The sequence below is a fragment of the Somniosus microcephalus genome, chromosome 9 (assembly GCF_052327205.1).
Source record: "Somniosus microcephalus isolate GS21.2 chromosome 9, FLI_Smic_1.0, whole genome shotgun sequence".
In the NCBI taxonomy this organism is placed as follows: domain Eukaryota; kingdom Metazoa; phylum Chordata; class Chondrichthyes; order Squaliformes; family Somniosidae; genus Somniosus; species Somniosus microcephalus.
Genome location: NC_140995.1, coordinates 57,554,931 through 57,575,676, shown reverse-complemented (window position 1 = coordinate 57,575,676; position 20,746 = coordinate 57,554,931). Strand labels below are relative to the sequence as shown.

Below are 20,746 nucleotides of genomic sequence, written 5' to 3'. Positions count from 1 at the left end.
TATATACATCAGTAGTCCACCAGGTGACTCTATTATACTGGTCCTATGCCGAAGCTTTGATTTCAGATAAAGACCCACCCACAACATACACCTTGGGCTGGATTTTGATACTGGAGGCGTGTAGGAGGCGGGACTACAACTTTTGGGGTTGTAGTCCCGCCTCCATCGAGTTGTGGCCAACCCACGCGATTTTCACTTGATTGACCTTGTTGAGCCCACCCAGCGGGCTCAGCAGGCTAATTAAGGGCCACCCGGCAACAGGTGACATCACAGATTGACATTTTTTCTGTCAAGAGCTTTTGACAGATGAAATATCAGCGTTTGACAGCTCTGTGAAGCTGTCAAACACTGACAATCTGTACACTAAGTTAATTCCTTCCTCTCAGGCTGATTTAGAGATCTCTCCAGAACAGAAAGCTGAATGCTGCAACTTTTGACAGCTGGCGGCCATTCTGCTTTCTGTGCCGGTGAGCTGAGGGACTCCCGAGACCTGAAGGAAGGAAGGCTGTAAAGGTAAGTAAAGGTAAGTAAAACTTCTTTAAACACTTTACACACACCAAACACACTTACCTCTGCACTCATGCAGCCAACACTGACATCTCGAACCCTCCAAGCCCTTCAGCCCGACGGTCTGCCTCGCTAACTTGGCGTGGTTTGGAGCTGTCGGGAATCACACACTTCAGGGATAAAAATAGGGATTAGGCTAAAAACAGCCCATTAACTACCTGTTAACAGGCAGTTAATTGGCACTAATCTCCTTCCCGCCTCGGGGAGGCGGGTCCCAGTGCGGGTCGGGTATCCGCCTCCTTTGAAACTAGCACGGAGGTGGGTTGGGGGCGGGATGGGTTCGTGCCCCCCGATTTTGTGATTTTAACCCCCCACACTCCTCCAATCCCGCCTCAATGGCCCAATGAAAATCGAGCCCCTTATCTATTCAAAATAGGGCAATCTGAGGATTAAGCCTCAAAACTCCTCTGAATGGCTCGAGAGCCGATCTGGGGGGATGGCTGTGCTTCGGACCTTGTGGATGGCTGTCCATGCCATTTTTTGACACAACTGTGGTGCCCACCTCAGCAAGGGGGTGTGGGGGGCATACTGCAGGTGTACCAAACTTGTCACAATGTAAGTGAACTGGTTGTGTCAGCTAAAGATCTAAACATTTTCCCAAAAGTTCCAATTTTAAATTTGTGGTAATTGTGCTAATGACTTAGCATTGGTGCAATGAAGGTGGAATTAGCAAGAATTGTGATGGATCACATTAACCTACAAGTTCCACCTCTTTCGGCAAGACATCCATCTCAGTTCCACTGGAAATTTCAACACAGAAAAACCCAGCATAGCCATATCCCAAGCCAAATTCTGACCCCAGCTGCTCAGAATAAGCAAATTTAGTGCCCCTAAAAGGCAGGAATTTTTGGACATTTGATTTTATGAATGATTAATTATATTTTGTTGCATTTTTTCATGCATTAATTGGTTTTTCTGGGTAGTCTGCAATGTTTGCATTTTTTTCCTTCTTTCCTTCATTATTCTTGGTTGCTACTGCCATTTCAATAGCACCTCAAGTTGGTGAGAATGAAAATTGCTTTAGAAGTTCTGAAAGTGCTGCATGTTTTAGATGAAGGAGTATTTTTTTATATTTGTTCGTGGGATGTGGGTGTCGCTGGCAAGGCCAGCATTTACTGCCCATCCCTAATTGCCCTTGAGAAGGTGTCCATGTGGTGAAGGTACTCCCAGAGTGCTGTTAGGGAGGAAGTTCCAGGATTTTGACCCAGCGACGATGAAGGATCGGCGATATACTTCTAAGTCAGGATGGTGTGTGACTTGGAGGGGAACTTGGAGGTGGTGGTGTTCCCATGCGCCTGCTGCCCTTGTCCTTCTAGGTGGTAGAGGTCACGGGTTTAGGAGGTGCCATCGAAGAAGCTTTGGTGAGATTCTGCAGTACATCTTGTAGATGGTACACACTGCAGCCACGGTATGCCAGCGGTGGTGGAGGGAGTGAATGTTTAAGGTGGTGGATGGGGAGCCAATCAAGCGGGCTGCTTTGTCCTGGATGTTGTCGAGCTTCGTGAGTGCTGTTGGAGCTGCACTCATCCAGGCAAGTGGAGAGTATTCCATCACACTCCTGACTTGTGCCTTATAGATGGTGGAAAGGCTTTGGGGAGTCAGGAGGTGAGACACTCGCCGCAGAATTCCCAGCCTCTGGCCTGCTCTTGTTGTTACGTTTCTGGTCAATGGTGAACCCCAGGATGTTGATGGTGCGGGATTCGGCGATGGTAATGCCGTTAAATGTCATGGGGCAGTGGTTAGACTTTCGCTTGTTGGAGATAGTCATTGCCTGGCACTTCTGTGGTGCAAATGTTACTTGCCACTTATCAGCCTAAGCCTGAATGTTGTCCAGATCTTGTTGCATGCAGGCATGGACTGCTTCATTATCTGGGGAGTTGCGAATGGAACTGAACACTGTGCAATCATTAGCGAACATCCCCACTTTTGATCTTATGTTAGAGGGAAGGTCATTGATGAAGCAGCTGAAGATGGTTGGGCCTAGGACACTGTCCTGACGAACTCCTGCAGCGATGTCCTGGGGCTGTGATGCTTGACCTTCAACAACCACAACCATCTTCCTTTGTACTATGTATGAGTCCAGCCAGTGGAAAGTTTTCCCCTTGATACCCATTGACTTCAATTTTACTAGGGCTCCTTGATGCCACACTCGGTAAAATGATACCTTGATGTCAAGGGCAGTCATTCTCACCTCACCTCTTGAATTCAGCTCTTTTGTCCATGTTTGGACCATGGCTATAATGAGGTCTGGAGCCGAGTGATTCTGGCGGAACACAAACTACGTATCCATCAGCAGGATATTGATAAGTGCCGCTCCTGGCATGCTCTTCTGCACTCTTCATTGCAACAGGGTTAGTCCCCTGGCTTGATGGTAATGGTAGAGAGAGATATGCCAGGCCATGAGGTTACAGATTGTGGTGGAATACAATTCTGCTGCTGCTGATGGCCCACAGCACCTCGTGGATGCCCAGTTTTGAGCTACTAGATCTGTTCTGAACCTATACCATTTAGCATGGTGATAGTGCCACACAACACGATGGAGGGTATCCTCAGTGTGAAGACGGGACTTCGTCTCCACAAGGACGGTCTGGTGGTCACTGCTACCAATGCTGTCAGGAACAGATGCCTCTGCGACAAGTAGATTGGTGAGGACGAGGTCAAGTAGGTTTTCCCCTTGTGTTGGTTCTCTCACCACCTGCCGCTGGCCCAATCTGGCAGTTATGTCCTTCAGGACTCGGCCAGCTCAGTCAGTAGTGGTGCTACCAAGCCATTCTTGGTGATGGACATTGAAGTCCGACACCCAGAGTACATTCTGTGCCCTTGCTACTCTCAGTGTTTCTTCCAAGTGGTGTTCAACATGGAGGATTACTGATTCATCAGCTGAGGGAGGGCGGTAGGTGGTAATCAACAGGAGGTTTCCTTGCCCGTGCTTGGACCCCCTGAAGCCGTGAGACTTCATGGGGTCTGGAGTCAATGTTGAGGACTCCCAGGGCCACTCCCTTTCGACTGTATACCACTGTGCCACCACCTCTGGTGGGTCTGTCCTGCCGGTGGGACAGGATATACCCAGGGATAGCAATGGAGGAGTCTGGGACATTGGCTGAAAGGTATGATTCCGTGAGTATGACTATGTCAGGCAGTTGCTTGACTAGTCTGTGGGACAGCTCTCCCAATTTTGGCACAAGTCCCCAGATGTTAGTGAGGGGGAATTTGCAAGGTCGACTGAGCTGGGTGTGCTGTCATCGTGTCTGAAGCCGGTGCGGAGGTCGATGCCGTGTGGTCTGTCTAGTTTTATTCTTATTATTGTTTCTCGTAGCGGTTTGTTACAACTGAGTGGATTGCTAGGCCATTTCAGAGGGCAGTTAAGAGTCAACCACATTGCTGTGGGTCTGGAGTCACATGTAGGCCAGACCAGGTAAGGACGGCAGATTTCCTTCCCTAAAGGACATTAGTGAACCAGATGGGTTTTTATGACAATCCGATAGTTTCATGTTCACCATTACTGATACTAGCTTTTTATCCCAGATTAATTTAATAAACTGAATTCAAATTCCACAGCTGCCGTGTTGGGATCTGAACTCACATCTCTGGATCATTAGTTCAGGCCTTGGGATTACTAGTCCAGTAACCTAACTACTATGCTACCGTTGCCTCAAATTATGTAAGGTGCAATGACACCCGAGGTGTTTTGTCCACACTTATTACTATGCAGGACCCGAGTTTATAGACCCTTCCATATGTGCCTGAACATGTCAGACCTGTCTGCACCACTTTCCCTTCTCTTATCATGTTATAGAAACATAGAAGCATAGAAGATAGGAGCAGGAGTAGGCCATTTGGCCCCTCGAGCCTGCTCCGCCATTCAATGCGATCATGGCTGATCATCCAAATTCAGTACCCTATCCCTGCTTTCTCCCCATATCCCTTGATCCCTTTAGCCTTAAGAAATATATCCAACTCCTTCTTGAATATATTTAATGAATTGACCTCAACTGTCTTCTGTGGTAGAGAATTCCACAGGTTCACCACTCTCTGGGTGAATAAATTCCTCCTCATCTCTGTCCTAAATGGCTTACCCCTTATCCTTAGACTGTGACCCCTGGTTCTGGACTCCCCCGCCATCAGGAACAGCCTTCCTGCATCTAGTCTGTCTAGTTCTGTTAGAATTTTATAAGTTTCAATGAGATCCCCTCTCATTCTTCTAAACTCTAGCGAATATAAGCCTAATCGACCCAATCTCTCTTCATACGTCATTCCTGCCATCCCAGGTATCAGTCTGGTGAATCTTCGCTGCACTCCCTCCATGGCAAGAACATCCTTCCTCAGATAATGCGACCAAAACTGCACACAATACTCAAGGTGTGGTCTCACCAAGGCCCTGTACAACTGCAGCAAGACATCCTTGCTCCTGTACTCAAATCCTCTCGCTATGAAGGCCAGCATACCATTTGCCTTCTTAACCACCTGCTGCACCTGCATGCTTACCTTCAGCGACTGGTGCACAAGGACACCCAGGTCTCGTTGCACTTCCCCTTTTCCCAATCTATTGCCGTTCAGATAATAATCTGCCTTCCTGTTTTTGCCACCAAAGTGGATAACCTCACATTTATCCACATTATACTGCATCTGCCATGCATCTGCCCAATCACCCAAACTGTCCAAATCATACTGGAGTTTCTCTGCATCCTCCTCACAGCACACACACCCACCCAGCTTTGTGTCGTCTGCAAACTTGGAGATATTACATCTAGTTCCCTCGTCTAGATCATTTATATTGTGAATAACTGGGGTCCTAGCACCAATCCCTGCGGTACCCCACTAGGCACTGCGTTCCACTCGGAAAAAGACCCATTTATTCCAACTCTTTGCTTCCTGTCTGCCAACCAGTTCTCTATCCAAGTCAGTACCTTACCCACAATCCCATGTGCTTTAACTTTGCATGCTAGTCTCTTATGCGAGACCTTATCGAAAGCCTTCTGAAAGTCCAAATACACCACATCCACTGGTTCTCCCTTATCTATTCTACCAGTTACATCCTCAAAAAATTCCAGTAGATTAGTCAAGCACGATTTACCTTTTGTAAATCCATGTTGACTTTGTCTGATCCTGTCACTGTTTTCCAAGTGCTCTGCTATTACATCTTTTATAATGGACTCTAGCATTTTCCCCACTACGGATGTCAGGATTACCGGTCTATAATTCCATGTTTTTTCTCTACCACCTTTTTTAGATAGTGGGGTAACATTAGCTACCCTCCAATCCATGGGAACTGTTCCAGAGTCTATAGAATTCTGGAAGATGACCAGCAATGCATCTACTATTTCTAGGGTCACTTTCTTAAGTACCCTAGGATGTAGATTATCAGGCCCTGGGGATTTATCGGCCTTCAATCCCGTCAATTTCCCTAACACCATTTCCCTACAAATACTGATTTCATTCAATTCCTCCCTCTCATTAGACCCTATGTTCCCCGACAGAGTTGTACCGACTGCGATAGGATGCTCTGCAGACAACACCTGAAACCAGAATGGATTTTCCTGTAGAAGTGAAGGTTACTACAGAGTGACTCAGTCATGCTACTGAATTCTTCCAAAGCACCTCAGAGGACATGTTCCACATATCAGTCTGAAGTACACACGCATACGAAGCAGTGTCCAATGTTATGTTTGCAAGGGGAAAAATCTTCATCACTTCCCATATGGAAAGGAGGCAGCAGCTGTGCAGAACACAGAATCTTTACTGGGTAGGAGGATCATGTGGGCCTCAGGGCTCCTCATATAAACCTCATTGCCTACATGAACGGCAACAGTTTTTATTCAGCTGATGTTTGGATAGTTCCAAACCACAAAGTCATATCAATATGCAATATCTAGGAAGCATCCATGAGGCCTTCACCTTGATGCAGGCCACGGTGTCTGCATTTTTGAAAGGACAGCTCTAAGACCATGGCTAAATCTTGCATCCAAGTCTGCTGCACCATTGAGAAATCCCTCAAAGCCTGAGTATTTGTTTGTTGCCTTGCACAATTGAGACTAGTCTGCCCCCTGAGCTACCACCACAGGTGAGTCATTGGTCAACTCAATTCTAATCTGCCATTCTCATAAAATCAGGGTGAAATGGCCCTGCATCTAATAAGGACTGCTGTTGAGAAGAATTGTGGGTAGGTAAACTCAATCTGAAATTAAGTAGATTACTAAGAAAGGGAAAAGGCATCTTTTCACGTAATAAACTGCCTCATTCCATATTTATAATGAACTGTAAAAAGCACATTTCTGCAAATGGGCATAATCATTAAAGGTGGGAGTGCAGGTAGAAGAGGCCATAACAAGGCAAATGGGATTCTGGGTTTTAAATGAAGGGGCATTGAATATAAAAGGAAGTGAAATGGATTTTGGCATGTTGGTTAGACCACAGTGGTAGTACTGAGTGGAGTTCCGAGCACCACCATTATAGGAGGAATATTAGAGCCCGAAAAGTGTACAGTAAAAATTCATTAGAATCCTAGGATTGAGAAATGATGGTTATGAAGGAAGGCTGGAAAAATTGGGGCTCTTTCACTGAGGTAAGGAAGAATCTAATAGACCTTTTCAAAATGTTGAAAATGCACATTTTGAGGGTAATGGTGAAAGATTGTTTCCACTGGTTGGTAAGTTGGTAAAAGATACTTTGACAGCCCCAGAAAGGGATGATGTGCTTCAGAGTTCAAAGGCAGAATCTATTTGGCTAGAGTTAAGAAGCAGAATAGGACCTGTTACACTGCTGGGTGTATACTGTAGACCACCAAAGAGTGGGAAGGAGATGGAGGAGCAAACCTGCAAGCAAATTTCAGAAAGATGTAACAACAATAGAGTAATGATAATGGGGAACTTCAATTATCCTAATTTAGATTGGGTAAAAAACAGTGCAAAGGGTTATATAGGATTATAGGAACAGGAGTAGGCCATTCAGCCCCTCGAGCCTGTTGAATTCAATTAGATCGGGGCTGATCTGTATCTTAACTCCATCTACCCGGCTTGGTTCTGTAAAATTTAACACCCTTGTCTAACAAAAATCTATCAATTTCACTTTTGTGACATCCTGACATCACCCCGAACAGCCAAGCTCTAATTTTAAAGTTATGCCCCCTTGTTCTGGACTCCCCCACCAGAGGAAAGAGTTTCTCTCTCTCTACCCTATCAAATCCTTTAATCATCTTATACACCTCAATTAGACCACCCCTTAATCTTCTATATTCAAGGGAATACAAGTCTAGTCTATGCAACCTGTCCTCATAATTTAACCTTTCTAGCCCCGGTATCATTCTGGTGAATCTGCGCTGCACTCCCTCCAAGGCCAGTATATCCTTCCTGAGGTGCGGTGCCCAGAACTGGACGCAGTGCTCCAGATGGCGGATGGGGGGGGGGGGGGGCGGGGGGTTCCACCAGAGTTCTGTACTGCTGTAACACAGCTTCCATCCCTCTTGAGATAAAGGCCAACATTCCAGTAGCCTTTTTAATTATTTTTGTACCTGTTCACTAGCTTTTAGTGATTTCTGTACTTGGACCCCATAATCTCTGCTCCTCCACAGTTCGAGCTTCTCGCCATTTAGAAAATACTCTGATCTATCTTCCTTAGGTCCAAAGTCCAATGGTCACACTTTTCTACACTGAACTTCATCTATCAGTTTCGCCCACTCATTTAATCTATCAATGTCCCTTTGCAACTTTCTGCTCTCATCTACAATAATTACGCAGAATCAGAATCTCCATAACATCACCCGTCTCCGACCTTGCCTCAGCTCATCCGCTGCTAGAACCCTCGTCCATGCCTTTGTTACCTCTACACTTGACTATTACAACACACTCCTGGCTGGCCTCCCACGTTCTACCCTACGTAAACTTGAAGTCATCCAAAACTCGGGGCTGCACGTGTCCTAACTCGCACCAATTCCCGTTCACCCATCACCCCGGTGCTCGCTGACCTACATTGGCTCCCGGTTAAGCAATGCCTCGATTTCAAAATTCTCATCCTTGTTTTCAAATCCCTCCAGGCCTCGCCCCTCCCTATCTCTGTAATCTCCTCCAGCCCCACAAGCACCCTGAGATATCTGCACTCCTCTAATTCTGCCCTCTTGAGCATCCCTGATTATAATCACTCAACCATTGGTGGCCGTGCCTTCTGTTGCCTGGGCCCTAAGCTCTGGAATTCCCTGCCTAAACCTGTCCGCCTCGCTAACTTTTTCCTCCTTTAAAACGCTCCTTAAAACCTACCTCTTTGACCAAGCTTTTGGTCATCTGCCCTAATTTCTCCTTATGTGGCTCGGTGTCAATTTTTTTGTCTTATAACACTCCTGTGATGCACCTTGGGATGTTTTACTACGTTAAAAGGTGCTACATAAATACAAGTTGTTGTTGTTATTTGCTGCCACCTAACTTAGTGTCATCAGCAACCTTAGATATACAGCTCTCTATTACTTCATCTAAGTCATTTATAAATATATTGAAAAGCTGTGGCCCCAGGATAGATCCCTGGGGGACTCCACTAGTCAAATCCTGCCAAATTTGAGTAAGTACCCATTATTCCCACTCTGTTTCCTCCCTCCTAACCAATTCCCTAACCAGGGCAACAGGTTACCTCCAATTCCATGCACTCTAATTTTTGTCAACAGTCTCTTATTTGGAACCATGTTGAATGCCTTCTGGAAGTCCATATAAATAACATCCATAGACACTCCCTTATCTACCATGTTACCTCCTCAAAAAATTCAACTCAGTTCATTAGATATGACTTAACCTTTACAAATCAATGCGGGCTGTCTCTGATCAGCCCAAATGCTCAGTCACACTGTCCCTAATAACAGATTCTAGTAACTTGCCCACAACTGACATTAGACTAATAGGCCTATAATTGCCTCGTTCGTCTCTCTTACCCTTCTTAAATAACGGAGTGACATTGGCAATTTTCCAATCTAAGGGGACAATTCCTGAATCGAGTGTGTTTTGGAAGATCATGACTAACACATCAACAATAACCATAATCTGGGACAAAATTAACTGTCACTTGGAAAACATGGGTTAATAAATGACAGTCAATATGGATTTGTAAAGGGCAAATCGTATCTGACAAACTTGATTGAGTACTTTGATGAAGTAACGGAGAGGGTTGAAGAAGATAGTATAGTTAATGTTGTATATATGGACTTTCAAGAGGCTTTTGCTCTCTTTGATATATATTAATGACCTGGACTTGAGTATAGAGGGCATAATTTCAAAGTTTGCAGATGACACAAAACTCAGAGATGTAGTAAACAGTGAGGAAGATAGTAGCAGACTTCAGAAGGACAGAGAGACCAGTGAAATGAGCAGACACATGACAGATGAAATTGAACGCAAAGAAGTGTGAAGTTATGCATTCTGGAAGGAAGAATGAGGAGAGGCAATATAAAGTAAATGATCTTAGAGAGGGTGCAGAGGAGTTTACTAGAGTGGAACCCGGGATGAGGCACTTCAGCTATGTGGAGGGACTAGAGAAGCTGGGATTGTTCGCCTTAGAGCAGAAAAGTAGGGTGATGAGAATTTTTTAAAGCAGCGATTTGTTACGATCTGGGATGCACTGGAATGAAAGGATTGTGGAAGCTGATTCAATGGAAACTTTCAAAAAGTAGTTTAATATATATTTGAAAAGGAAAAATTTAAAGTGCTATGGGGAAAGAGCAGGGGAGTGGGACTAACTGGGTAGCACGTTCAAAGAGCTGGCACAGACACAATGGACTGAATGGCCTCCTTCTGTGCTGTATCATTCTAAAGAAGATAAACTGAAGGAAACTGACACGGTAAAGCTTGGAAACAGTTTACTGTACAAATAATCTTCCCACAGTGGCGGAGCGAGAACGGACTTGACATCTGGCCGAATTGGCTGGAAGGGCACCGAGCTGGGAACTGGGGAGTACCGACATATCAAGTGCGGGAAAGTGGAGTTGAGGTCGAGGGGCCATGTGAACTACTCCTGCTCCTATTTCTTATGTTCTGATGAAGGCCTAGCTGTGAATGGGGGAATGCCGACATGCCTAGTGCGAAGGACCCTCACCCCCCCCGCGCCCGGGGGATCGGACACTTGGATCCCCCCCCGGGATCGGACACTTGGATCCCCCCCTTCATCATCCTGGGTCCAGCACTTACCTGTTGCTGCGGCCTCCTTCTCCGAGTTCCCTGCAAAACTGGAAGCCAGCCTGTCAATCAGGCTGACTTCTGGGCAAGGAACCTACCCCTGACGCCCCACGCTGTGGAATTAAGCGTGCCGGGAAACTCGAACTTCTAGGTTTCCCGCCGTCTCCTGGGTCCCCTCGCACCATGCGGGTGGGACCCGGGAAAATCCAGCCCATCGAGCTTAAAATGAAACAGAAATAGGAGGCTTATGATAAATATCAGGCTTATAATTCAGTAGAGAACCAAGCTGAATACAGAAAGTACAGAGGAGAACTGAAAAAGGAAAACAGAGGGGCAAAGAGAGTGTATAAGAATAGATTAGCGGGTAACATAAAAGGGAACCCAAAAGTCCTCTATAAACATGTAAATAGTAAAAGGGTAGTCAAAGTCCGTATCTCGGGAGCCTACTGTCAACAAGGGCAGACGTCGATGACGAAGTCCAACACTGCCTTCAGTGTGCCAGTGCAGCCTTCGGTCGCCTGAGGAAGAGAGTATTTGAAGACCAGGACCTCAAACCCAGCACCAAGCTCATGGTCTACAGAGCAGTAATGAGACCTGTCCTGCTGTATGCCTCAGAGACATGGACCATGTACAGCAGGCACCTCAAAGCACTGGAGAGGTACCACCAACGCTGCCTCCACAAGATCCTGCAAATCCATTGGCAGGATAGGCGTACCAACTTCAGTGTTCTCACTCAGGCCAACATCCCCAGTATCGAAGCTTTGACCACGCTCGATCAGCTCCGATGGACGGGTCACATCGTCCGCATACCCGATACGAGACTCCCAAAACAAGCGCTCTACTCGGAGCTCCGACACGGCAAGAGAGCCCCAGGTGGGCACAGGAAACGCTTCAAGGACACCCTCAAAGCCTCCTTAAAAAAGTACAACATCCCCACCGACACCTGGGAATCCCTGGCCCAAGACCGCACAAAGTGGAGGAGAAGCATCTGGGAAGGCGCCGAACACCTTGAGTCTCTTTGCTGGGAGCAAGCGGAAGCCAAGCGCAAGCAGCGCACATCAACCCAAGCACCCCCACCCACCCCTTCAACCACCGTCTGCCCCACCTGTGACAGAGACTGTAGATCCTGCATTGGACTCATCAGCCACCTGAGAACTCATTTTTAATGTGGAAGCAAGTCATCCTCGGTTCTGAGGGACTGCCTGCCTAAGAAGAGTCAAAGGAAAGGTAGGCCCGATTAGGGACCAAAAAGTAGATCTTCTTGTGGAGGCAGAGGGCATGGCTGAGGTACTAAATGAATACTTTGTATCTGTCTTCACTAAATAAGAGGATGCTGCAAATGTCACAGTAAAGGAGGAGGTAATAGAGAAATTGGATAGGATAAAAATAGATAAAGAGGTACTTAAAAGGTTGGTAGTCCTCAAAGTAGAAGAGTCACCCAGTCGGATGGGGTACATCCTAGGTTGCTGAGGGAAGTAAGGGTGAAAATTCCAGAGGCTCTGGCCGTAACCTTTCAATAATATGGGAGTGTGCCAGAGGACTGGAGGATTAAATATGTTATAGCCTGTTCAAAAAGATGGATAAACTCGGCTACTACAGGCCAGTCAGCCTAACGTGGGGAAACCTTTAGAGACAATAATCCGAGACAAAATTAACGGTCAGTTGAAAAAATATGGATGAAAGTCAAATCGTGTTTGACTAACTTGATTGAATTCTTTGATAAAGTAACGCAGAGGGTTGAAGAAGTTAGTGCGGTTGATGCTGTGTATATGGACTTTCAATAGACATTTGATAAACTAAATGGTACCATTTTAAAGGGGTTGCAAGAACATAGAGACCTGGGGATGTACGTGCACAAGACTTTAAAGGTGGCAGAACAAGTTGAGCAGGCAGTTCAGAAGGCATACGGGATCCTTGGCTTTATAAATAGAGGAATAGCGTACAAAAGCAAGGAAGTTATGCTAAACCTTCATAAATCACTGTTTAGGCCCCAGCTAGAGTGTTGTGTTCAATTCTGGGCACCACACTTTAGGAAGAGGTTACAGAGATTTACTAGAATGGTACCAGGGATGAGGGACTTCAGTTATGCGCAGAGGCTGGAGAAGCTGGGGTTGTTGTCCTTAGATTAGAGAAGGTTAAGGGGAGATTTAATAGAGGTTTTCAAAATCATGAAGGGTTTTGATAGAGTAAATAAGGAGAAACGGTTTCCAGTGGCAGATGGATCGGTAACCAGATTTATGGCAATTGGCGTAAGAACCAAGAACTTTTTTTTAAGCTGTGCATTGTTGTGATCTGGAATGCTCTGCCTGAAAGGGTGGTGGAAGCAGATTCAATAATAACTTTCAAAAAGGAAATTATTAAATAATTGAAGTGGAAAGATTTGCAGGGCTATGGGAATAGGGCAGGGGAGTGGGACTAATTGGATCGCTCTTTCAAAAAGCCAGCACAGGCACGTTGGACCGAATGGCCTCCTTCTGTGCTGTATCATTCTATGATGAGCATAGAGGGAGTAGCGGGGAGTGAAACTGGAGGCCTCCTGCAAGGGCCAATATCATTATGCTCTTGTTAGGTATTATCCCTTTACTCACTTACTGACAAACAGACTAAACTCAACCATAAAACTTCACAAACGGTATATTGGAACGCAAGCACGTTTTTGTAGGCCTGGAAGAACGGACTGGCAGCAGAGCTAGTGGCGAGCCAGAGCCTTACAGCACCTTGCGTCGCTCCCAACTAATTTTGGGAAGCACCAGCACAGCTGCAGAAACCCTGGAGAATGTGTTAGAGGGGGTAGCACCGGGTGAGTCACAGCACATGGGTGAGGAAAGGTCAATGGTGGGGCAGATCTCACACGCCCTGCTTATAAAAGGAACTGCTGTCTGAGCAGGATTGTCTACCGGAGCCACATAAATCTGTGAAAAGTACCCTGCAAGGTCAGTCTAGGAGTGGGCAGGAGCTCACCTGTCGCACATGTATAAACTTTCATAAACATTTGGTCACAAAATCATGAGTTTGTTTTTGTGCAGAATAATGTAGCAATACATCAAACTACTGTACCAATAATGGTAGTTGAGGAAGTGCAGAGGACTGTGCTGCAGAAAATGCTTAAGACACTTTCTTGTTCATGTGTGTTCCGGAGAGTGCCTTAAAAATTCATTTACCTAAATGTAACTTGGATGAGCATGTGATGTAACAATGTTCCTGGCTGCACTAGTGTTTCTGCAGTTACATCCTTCAGGTTAGTGTCTGCTTCCTGTTCGGGCTTTTATTCTGGGTTGCCCACCTCCTCCTCCTCCAGGGATCGTAGTAGGACAAAACTCAGGCCATGTCATCCCAGTCAACTCTACAAAGGCCTCCTCACTAACATCTGGGTACCATCCCACAACAACCTGGCATTTCTGTACATACTAAGTCAACAACTGTGGGTATGTCCCATTCCACCAGCAGGATAGACCCACCAGAGGAGGGGGTACAGTGGTATATATAGTCATTTGGGATTGGCCCTGGGAGTCCTGACCAATGACTGCTGACTTCATGAAATCTCATGGGTTCAGATTAAGATAGGCCAAGGAAACCTGCTGCTGATTACCACCTATTGCTCCCCCTTCAACTGGCAAATCAATACTCTTTTACATCGAACATCACTTGAAGGAAACACTGAGGGAAGCAAGAATGTACTCAGGGTGTGGAACTTTAATGTCTACCAAGAGCGCCACAGTAATACTACCACTGACTAAGCCGGTTTAGTCTTGAAGGACTCTGATGCCAGACTAGGCTTATATCATGTGGTGAGGGAGTAATCTACTTGACCTCACCCTCATAAACGTACCCCTCCAAATATGTCAGCCCATAATAGCATTGGTAAGAGTGACCAAGGTCTGACCTCCACAGTAAGGATGTACATCATCATGTAACACTACAATTAACTAAGGTTATGTTGACAGCACCTTCCTCCCATGTGACCCGAGAAGGATTACAGCAACAATGTCATGGGAACACCATCACCTCCAAGTTCCTCTCCAAGTCATACGCCATCCTCAGCTGGACATATATTACTATTCCTTCATCATCACTGAGTCAACATCCTAAAGTTCCCTACCTAACACCATTATGGGAGCACCATCACAACGAGGACTGCATCGGTTCATGGAGAAGGTCCACCACCACCTTCTCAGGTCACCTAGGGATTAGTAATAAATGTGGCCTCGCCACACTGCCCATAATTTGAGAACAAATAAAAAGTTTTCCCAGTATCTAACTCACTGTGCCACCCAGATAATTTGAGACAAACCTGAGATTTGTCATGATGAGTTTTTGTAATAAATCATATATAACAGATAGCATAATAAGTGGTATGATTAAAGGCCAGGCACAACAGTGAACCCATTCGGGATCAGCAGTTATCACGGTGAGTAATTGCAGTGTTATTCATAAATAATCATGCAAGGCTGAAGCAACAAAAGAAATATAAACATGAGTGACAGTATCAGCAGCCTATTTGATTGTAGGAGGGATTACTGTGGACCCTGATCATGTCCTCAACACAGCAGACAGTTGCCACTTTATGACATGCAAGCCAGACATTCTTGCTTGTGAGGGATGTTAAAAGGTAAACTTGGAGACTCTTTCAAAACATACTTGAACACAAGAACTTATTGTGAAAATGATGGAAGTGTTGCATGAATGCTACCATTAATGCTGCAATTATGTCTTCTTTATATTATAAGGGATGTTTTGCTGTGCTCCACTTCTGGCATGGGGCCTTATTAGAGTCGGCCTATAGTCTTCTCTGCATCTGCACTTCAATCTAGCGAGGCTGCATGTTAGGTGTGGAGCATGACAAAATTGTCCCTTTACCAATTTCCAGATTTCAAACCATAAATTCTGGGGTACAACATGCCTTTTGAAAAAAAGCAATTTTACTGTTAAATGCACAACCAAAGAGGACAGTTCAAAAACAACTAAAGGAGCAATGATAATAACCAAGGACTTCATCTCACAGCCTGTGGACAGATGTGTTGTGACTGGTCAGCCTGCAGAACTCATGCTGGTTAATATCATAAACTTCTTTTTAATCACATTTTTTAAACACCCCATTTTACCTTCCATTTGCTGCTATTAGAACTAGTAAGGTCTCATACTGCTAGATAGAAGGCTTTAGAATATAAAGTATAGAGCTCAACTTGGAACACAACAATACAGACCAAGAGGGGCGTTCCAGGTTGGATCCCTGGGCTTGCTGAGCTGGCTAATTAAAGTGGGGGTATCAGTGGAGGAGCTACACAATGGCTTTCACCGTACCCTGTCCTGAAGATGTGACTTTATGAAACTAAATGAAGATGTGACTTTATGAAGATGAAACTAAATATTCATTCATGCGGTATGGGCATCGCTGGCAAGGCCAGCATTTATTGCCCATCCTTAATTGCCCTTGAGAAGGAGGTGTCTTGCTAGGCCATTTCAGAGGGCAGTTACAATGCTGTGGGTCTGGAGTCACATATGGGCCAGACCGGGTAAGGACAGAAGATTTCCTTCCCTGAAGGACATTAGTGAACCAGATGTGTTTTTACGACAATCCAGTAGTTCCATGGTCACCATTTTATTCCCGATTTATTTAATTAACTGAACTTTAAATTTCCCAGCTGCCGTGGTGGGATTTGAACTTATGTGTCTGGATTAGTCCAGGCCTCTGGATTACTAGTCCAGTAACATAACCACTATGCTACCGTATCAAGTTTTCACTTTATTTCCATTGCAATAATATATACATGGGTCAGAACAGTTCAGGCACTCAGACATAAACTTAAAAGTAACTTGGCTCTGTACATAAATCACATGGAACTTACCTTCTGTGTCACTGAGTCAGCTCATCATTTGTACTGGGGCCTTACTCAGTGTTACACACAAGATCTGCTGAAAGCAGAAATAGCTATTGCCATCAGCAAAGTGTATATCGTGAATAAAACATCTTAATTTACAGTTCTGCTGCTTACAGCTACTTTTTTTTCCAGCTTGTAAAATGGGAAATGGTGATGGGTGACCACGGAAATGAACACTCACCAGTCTGGCTGAGCTGGGATGTGCTTCTGCTCCTTCGCGTCAATCCGACAATGGCCACCATTTTGGCACCCAGACTTGATCTTCGTTTCTTGGCCCCTGTTCCTACCGTTCCCACAGCAGTATCCGACTGACTGCCATCGTTATTCTCCAGACTATACATCTCGTCACTTACACTTGTGCTCTTCATAATATTTCTCCCTGACGTCCCCATTTGTCTGCTGTGCATTTTAGAGGTAAATGCACTTTTTTTCCACAACCAATTCATCATGGGAAAACATGAAAAGGGAAGAAAACAGATTGAAAAATAAATTGGTACACTTTGCCTCAAATCATAATTCTTAAATCATAATTCTGCTGAATGAAGAAAAACAATGAAGCTTTTATATTGCACGTTTCGGTGGACCTTGACTCTGTATGGGTCAGATTTGCCGAGATCCAACACCTCTTATTAGCACTGAGAATGATGCACTGGAGAGTTTTAACTCAAACAGTAAGTTTTCATAAGTCTTGATACTCAATTTATAAACTGGTAATAAAACTGGAAGGCACATTTCAAGATGCTCTTCAAATGAAAGGGGTACTGCCCAGTATGGTACTGAGCCACACAGATGTGGAAAGTCCCAGGTTCCATCCCAAGTCTGTGGTGAGTTAGTTGGTCTCAGTTGGTTGGTAGTGTCGCTTGGAGTAGGGAGAGGAAAACTCTGTCAGGATTCCTACTCCAGATCACTATTAATGACCTCAACAGGAGACTTGGACGATGGGCGAGGATTGGGCATGATTGTGATGTTCCTTATGTTGAATGCTCTGCCAACACTCTGCCAAGGCATGAAGACTGGCACCAGCAGGCATATACCCAGCATGAGTCAGCTCCTTCAGGAGACAAAAGAGCCACAACACATCAGCACCCTGAATGCATTGTTGGCTGTGGGGTTCTTCATTTATTCTATGGTTTCAATTGCTGCTGTGACTGTACAGAAGCTTGGTGATGAGGAAAGCTGAGTGCAATTGGCAAGTGTTGAGCGATCATTTGCCCAAATAGATTGTTTTAAATTTTTCTACTTGAATCATTTTTTTGCTCATCTTGACAGCAATAATAGAGATTATTCTCCACACACACACACAGTGCATTGAAACCAGTATGAAGGACCACTTGGCTGGAAAGTTCACTTGACAGAGCACTGTCCTCACGACATCTGACAGATAGGCAACTGCCTAATACTAATGTGTCTCATTATTTACGGAGTATGGCCCAGATATATCATGAAAAAAAGTGAGGGAATAAGCTTATTCCAACCTGTGTCAGAGACTGTAGCGTCCAATTGGAGATGGGGGTCAGTGATTTCATTTCTTAAATTGACATAATGGAAAAGCTTACAACATTTAATCATAAAAGTCAGCCCTGTCCAGACGGGGTAATGGGCAGAGAGTAAGATATGGAATGGAGTTGGTGTAACTCTTGTACCTTCTTGCAGCGCAGCTGTAATTTAAAAAAAAATACATTCTCTGAGACCGTCATAACCAAATGGTGGTTTATTACTTATCCCTGTGGCAGACTAGGATATCCCACTGTGTATCTTTAATATAATAAGGACTACAGAGCAATAACAGAATCATAGAATGATACAGCATAGAAGGAGGCCATTTGGCCCATCACGCCTGTACTGGCTCTTTGAAAGAGCGATCCAATTAGTCCCACTCTCCTGCTCTTTCCCCATAGCCCTGCAAATTTTTCCTTTTCAAGTATTTATCAAATTCCCTTTTGAAAGTTACTATTGAATCTGCTTCCACCACCCTTTCAGGCAATGCATTCCAGATCACAACAACTCGGTGTAAAAATAAATTATCCTCATCTCCCCCCTGGTTCATTTCCCAATTATCTTAAATCTGTGTCCTCTGGTTACGGACCCTGCTGCCAATGGAAACAGTTTCTCCTTATTTACTCTCTCAAAACCACTCATAATTTTAAGCACCTCTATTAAATCTCCCCATAACCTTCCCTGCTCTGAGGAGAACAATCCCATCTTCTATCACCCTTTCAGGCAGTGCATTCCAGATCACAACTTGCTGCGTTATTTTTTTTCCCTCATGTTGCCTCTGGTTCTTTTGCCAATTATTTTAAATCTGTGCCCTCTGGTTACCCACCCTTCTGCCACTGGAAACAGTTTCTCCATATTTACTCCATCAAAACAGTTCATGATTTTGAACACCTCTATTAAATCTCCCCTTAACCTTCTCTGCTCTAAGGGGAACAATCCCAGCTTCTGCAGTCTCTCCACATAACTGAAGTCCCTCATCCCTGGTACCATTCTAGTAAATAGGGTTTTTAAATATATCAGCTCTTTGTTGAACTGGCATAATTTCATTTATTGAAGATGGCAGACTGTAGTGATCCAATCAAAGTTACTGTACAGTTACAGATTGACAGAACACTGAGACCAAAGCACCAGTGATGAATCAAAGCAGAATGACTCCTTCAATTTAATGCTGGAAACTTCCAGAGCACTGCAATGCAATATTGCTTTTTGTTCCACTATTTTACATACCAAAAAGAAAGAAGAAACACTTGCATTTCTATAGCACCTTTCACTACCTCAGGACGTCCCAGAATGCTTTACAGCCAATTAAGTACTTTTGAAATGTAGTCACTGTTGCAATGTAGGAAACGCGGCAGCCAATATGCACACAGCAAGCTCACACAAACAGCAATGTGATAATAACCAGATAATCTGGGTTTTTTAGTGATGTTGATTAAGAAATAAATATTGGCTAGGACACTGGGGATAACTCCGCCGCTCTTCTTCAAAGTAATGCCATGGGATCTTTTATGACTACGTGAGAGGGCAGACGGGGCCTCGGTTTAATGTCTGATCCGAAAGATGGCACCTCTGACAGTGCGGCACTCCCTCAGCACTGCACTGGAGCATCAGCCTAGATTTTTGTGCTCAAGTCTCTGGAGTGGGACTTGAACCCACAACCTTCTGATTCAGAGGCGAGAGTGCTACGCACTGAGCCACAGCTGACATGTTATATTAGTATATATATTTATACAAATAGAAATGTATAAATTATTCTACTGTCACATATTAAAGCACATTTTAAAAAGAGTTGCTCATAATAAGTGTTGAGATAATGGCCCAGAATCGGCTGGAGCGGTGCATCTTTTGTTGGACTTTGTCCCTCACCCTTTAGTTCCAAAAATGTTTGCATCGCAAATTGCTGGAAGTGCGAGGGCAATGGGGCATGTGGGACCTTGATGAACCATGGGACCGGCAGTCTATCCCCTTGAGCTTTAAAGATTGGGAAAGAAACAGAGAAACGATGGAGAAGGAAACAGGGTAAATTAGAGTCAAATTTGATCCAGGAAGAGAAATGAAGAGGGAAAGAAAAACTGGATTAAGAGAGAGAGAAAAAGAGATACAGAAAGGAAAAGTAAGAAAACAATTTTAAATTTTAAAAACCTCGAAGAACATTTTACTACCTGCAGGAGTGAGACTCCAGAGTTTCAGTTTCTCCCTTTCTGGGACAGAGAGGTTCAGTGGCGATGCAGAAACATAAATCTCGACGTTAAAAGGGTCCTTATGCCGTTAAATACCAGCCCTAACTTTCTGCGGTGAGCTTAGTTTGTTTTAACAGGCAAATGCAACAATCGCTTGAAACTCACGGGCAGGTTGACAACGAGCTCCCATTTCCGCGAGACTAACGTCACAAATCGTCCAGCATGAGCATTAAACATGCTGTTGTTTTCCCAGCAAATTCTGGGCCATTAATCGTAGCATTCATCTGTCATGACAAGCTCACTTGAGAAACCTTCTCTCAATCAAATAAAAAATCTTATCCAGCATTAATATCTTGTCCATCAAAGTTTTCATAACATTACAAATGACATCACTCACACAAGTTCTCCTTGACATTTTGCATTCTCCCTGGAATTGCCACAGCCTTCATTCGATGTTTGGAGTGAGGGTGTAATACTA

The 20,746-nt window shown here is 44.7% G+C and overlaps 1 protein-coding gene across 17 annotated transcripts in view; it reads right to left on the bottom strand.

Annotated features, from left to right (window-relative positions):
- rims1a (regulating synaptic membrane exocytosis 1a) overlaps window positions 1-20,746 on the bottom strand; it is a 1,194,810-nt gene that overhangs the window by 100,666 nt on the left and 1,073,398 nt on the right. For all 17 annotated transcript variants that reach the window (XM_085996611.1, XM_085996612.1, XM_085996615.1 and 14 more), the window contains one exon: window positions 16,773-17,014. In XM_085996611.1, coding sequence (XP_085852737.1) covers window positions 16,773-17,014 — 242 coding nt within the window. The remainder of the gene's footprint in view (window positions 1-16,772; window positions 17,015-20,746) is intronic.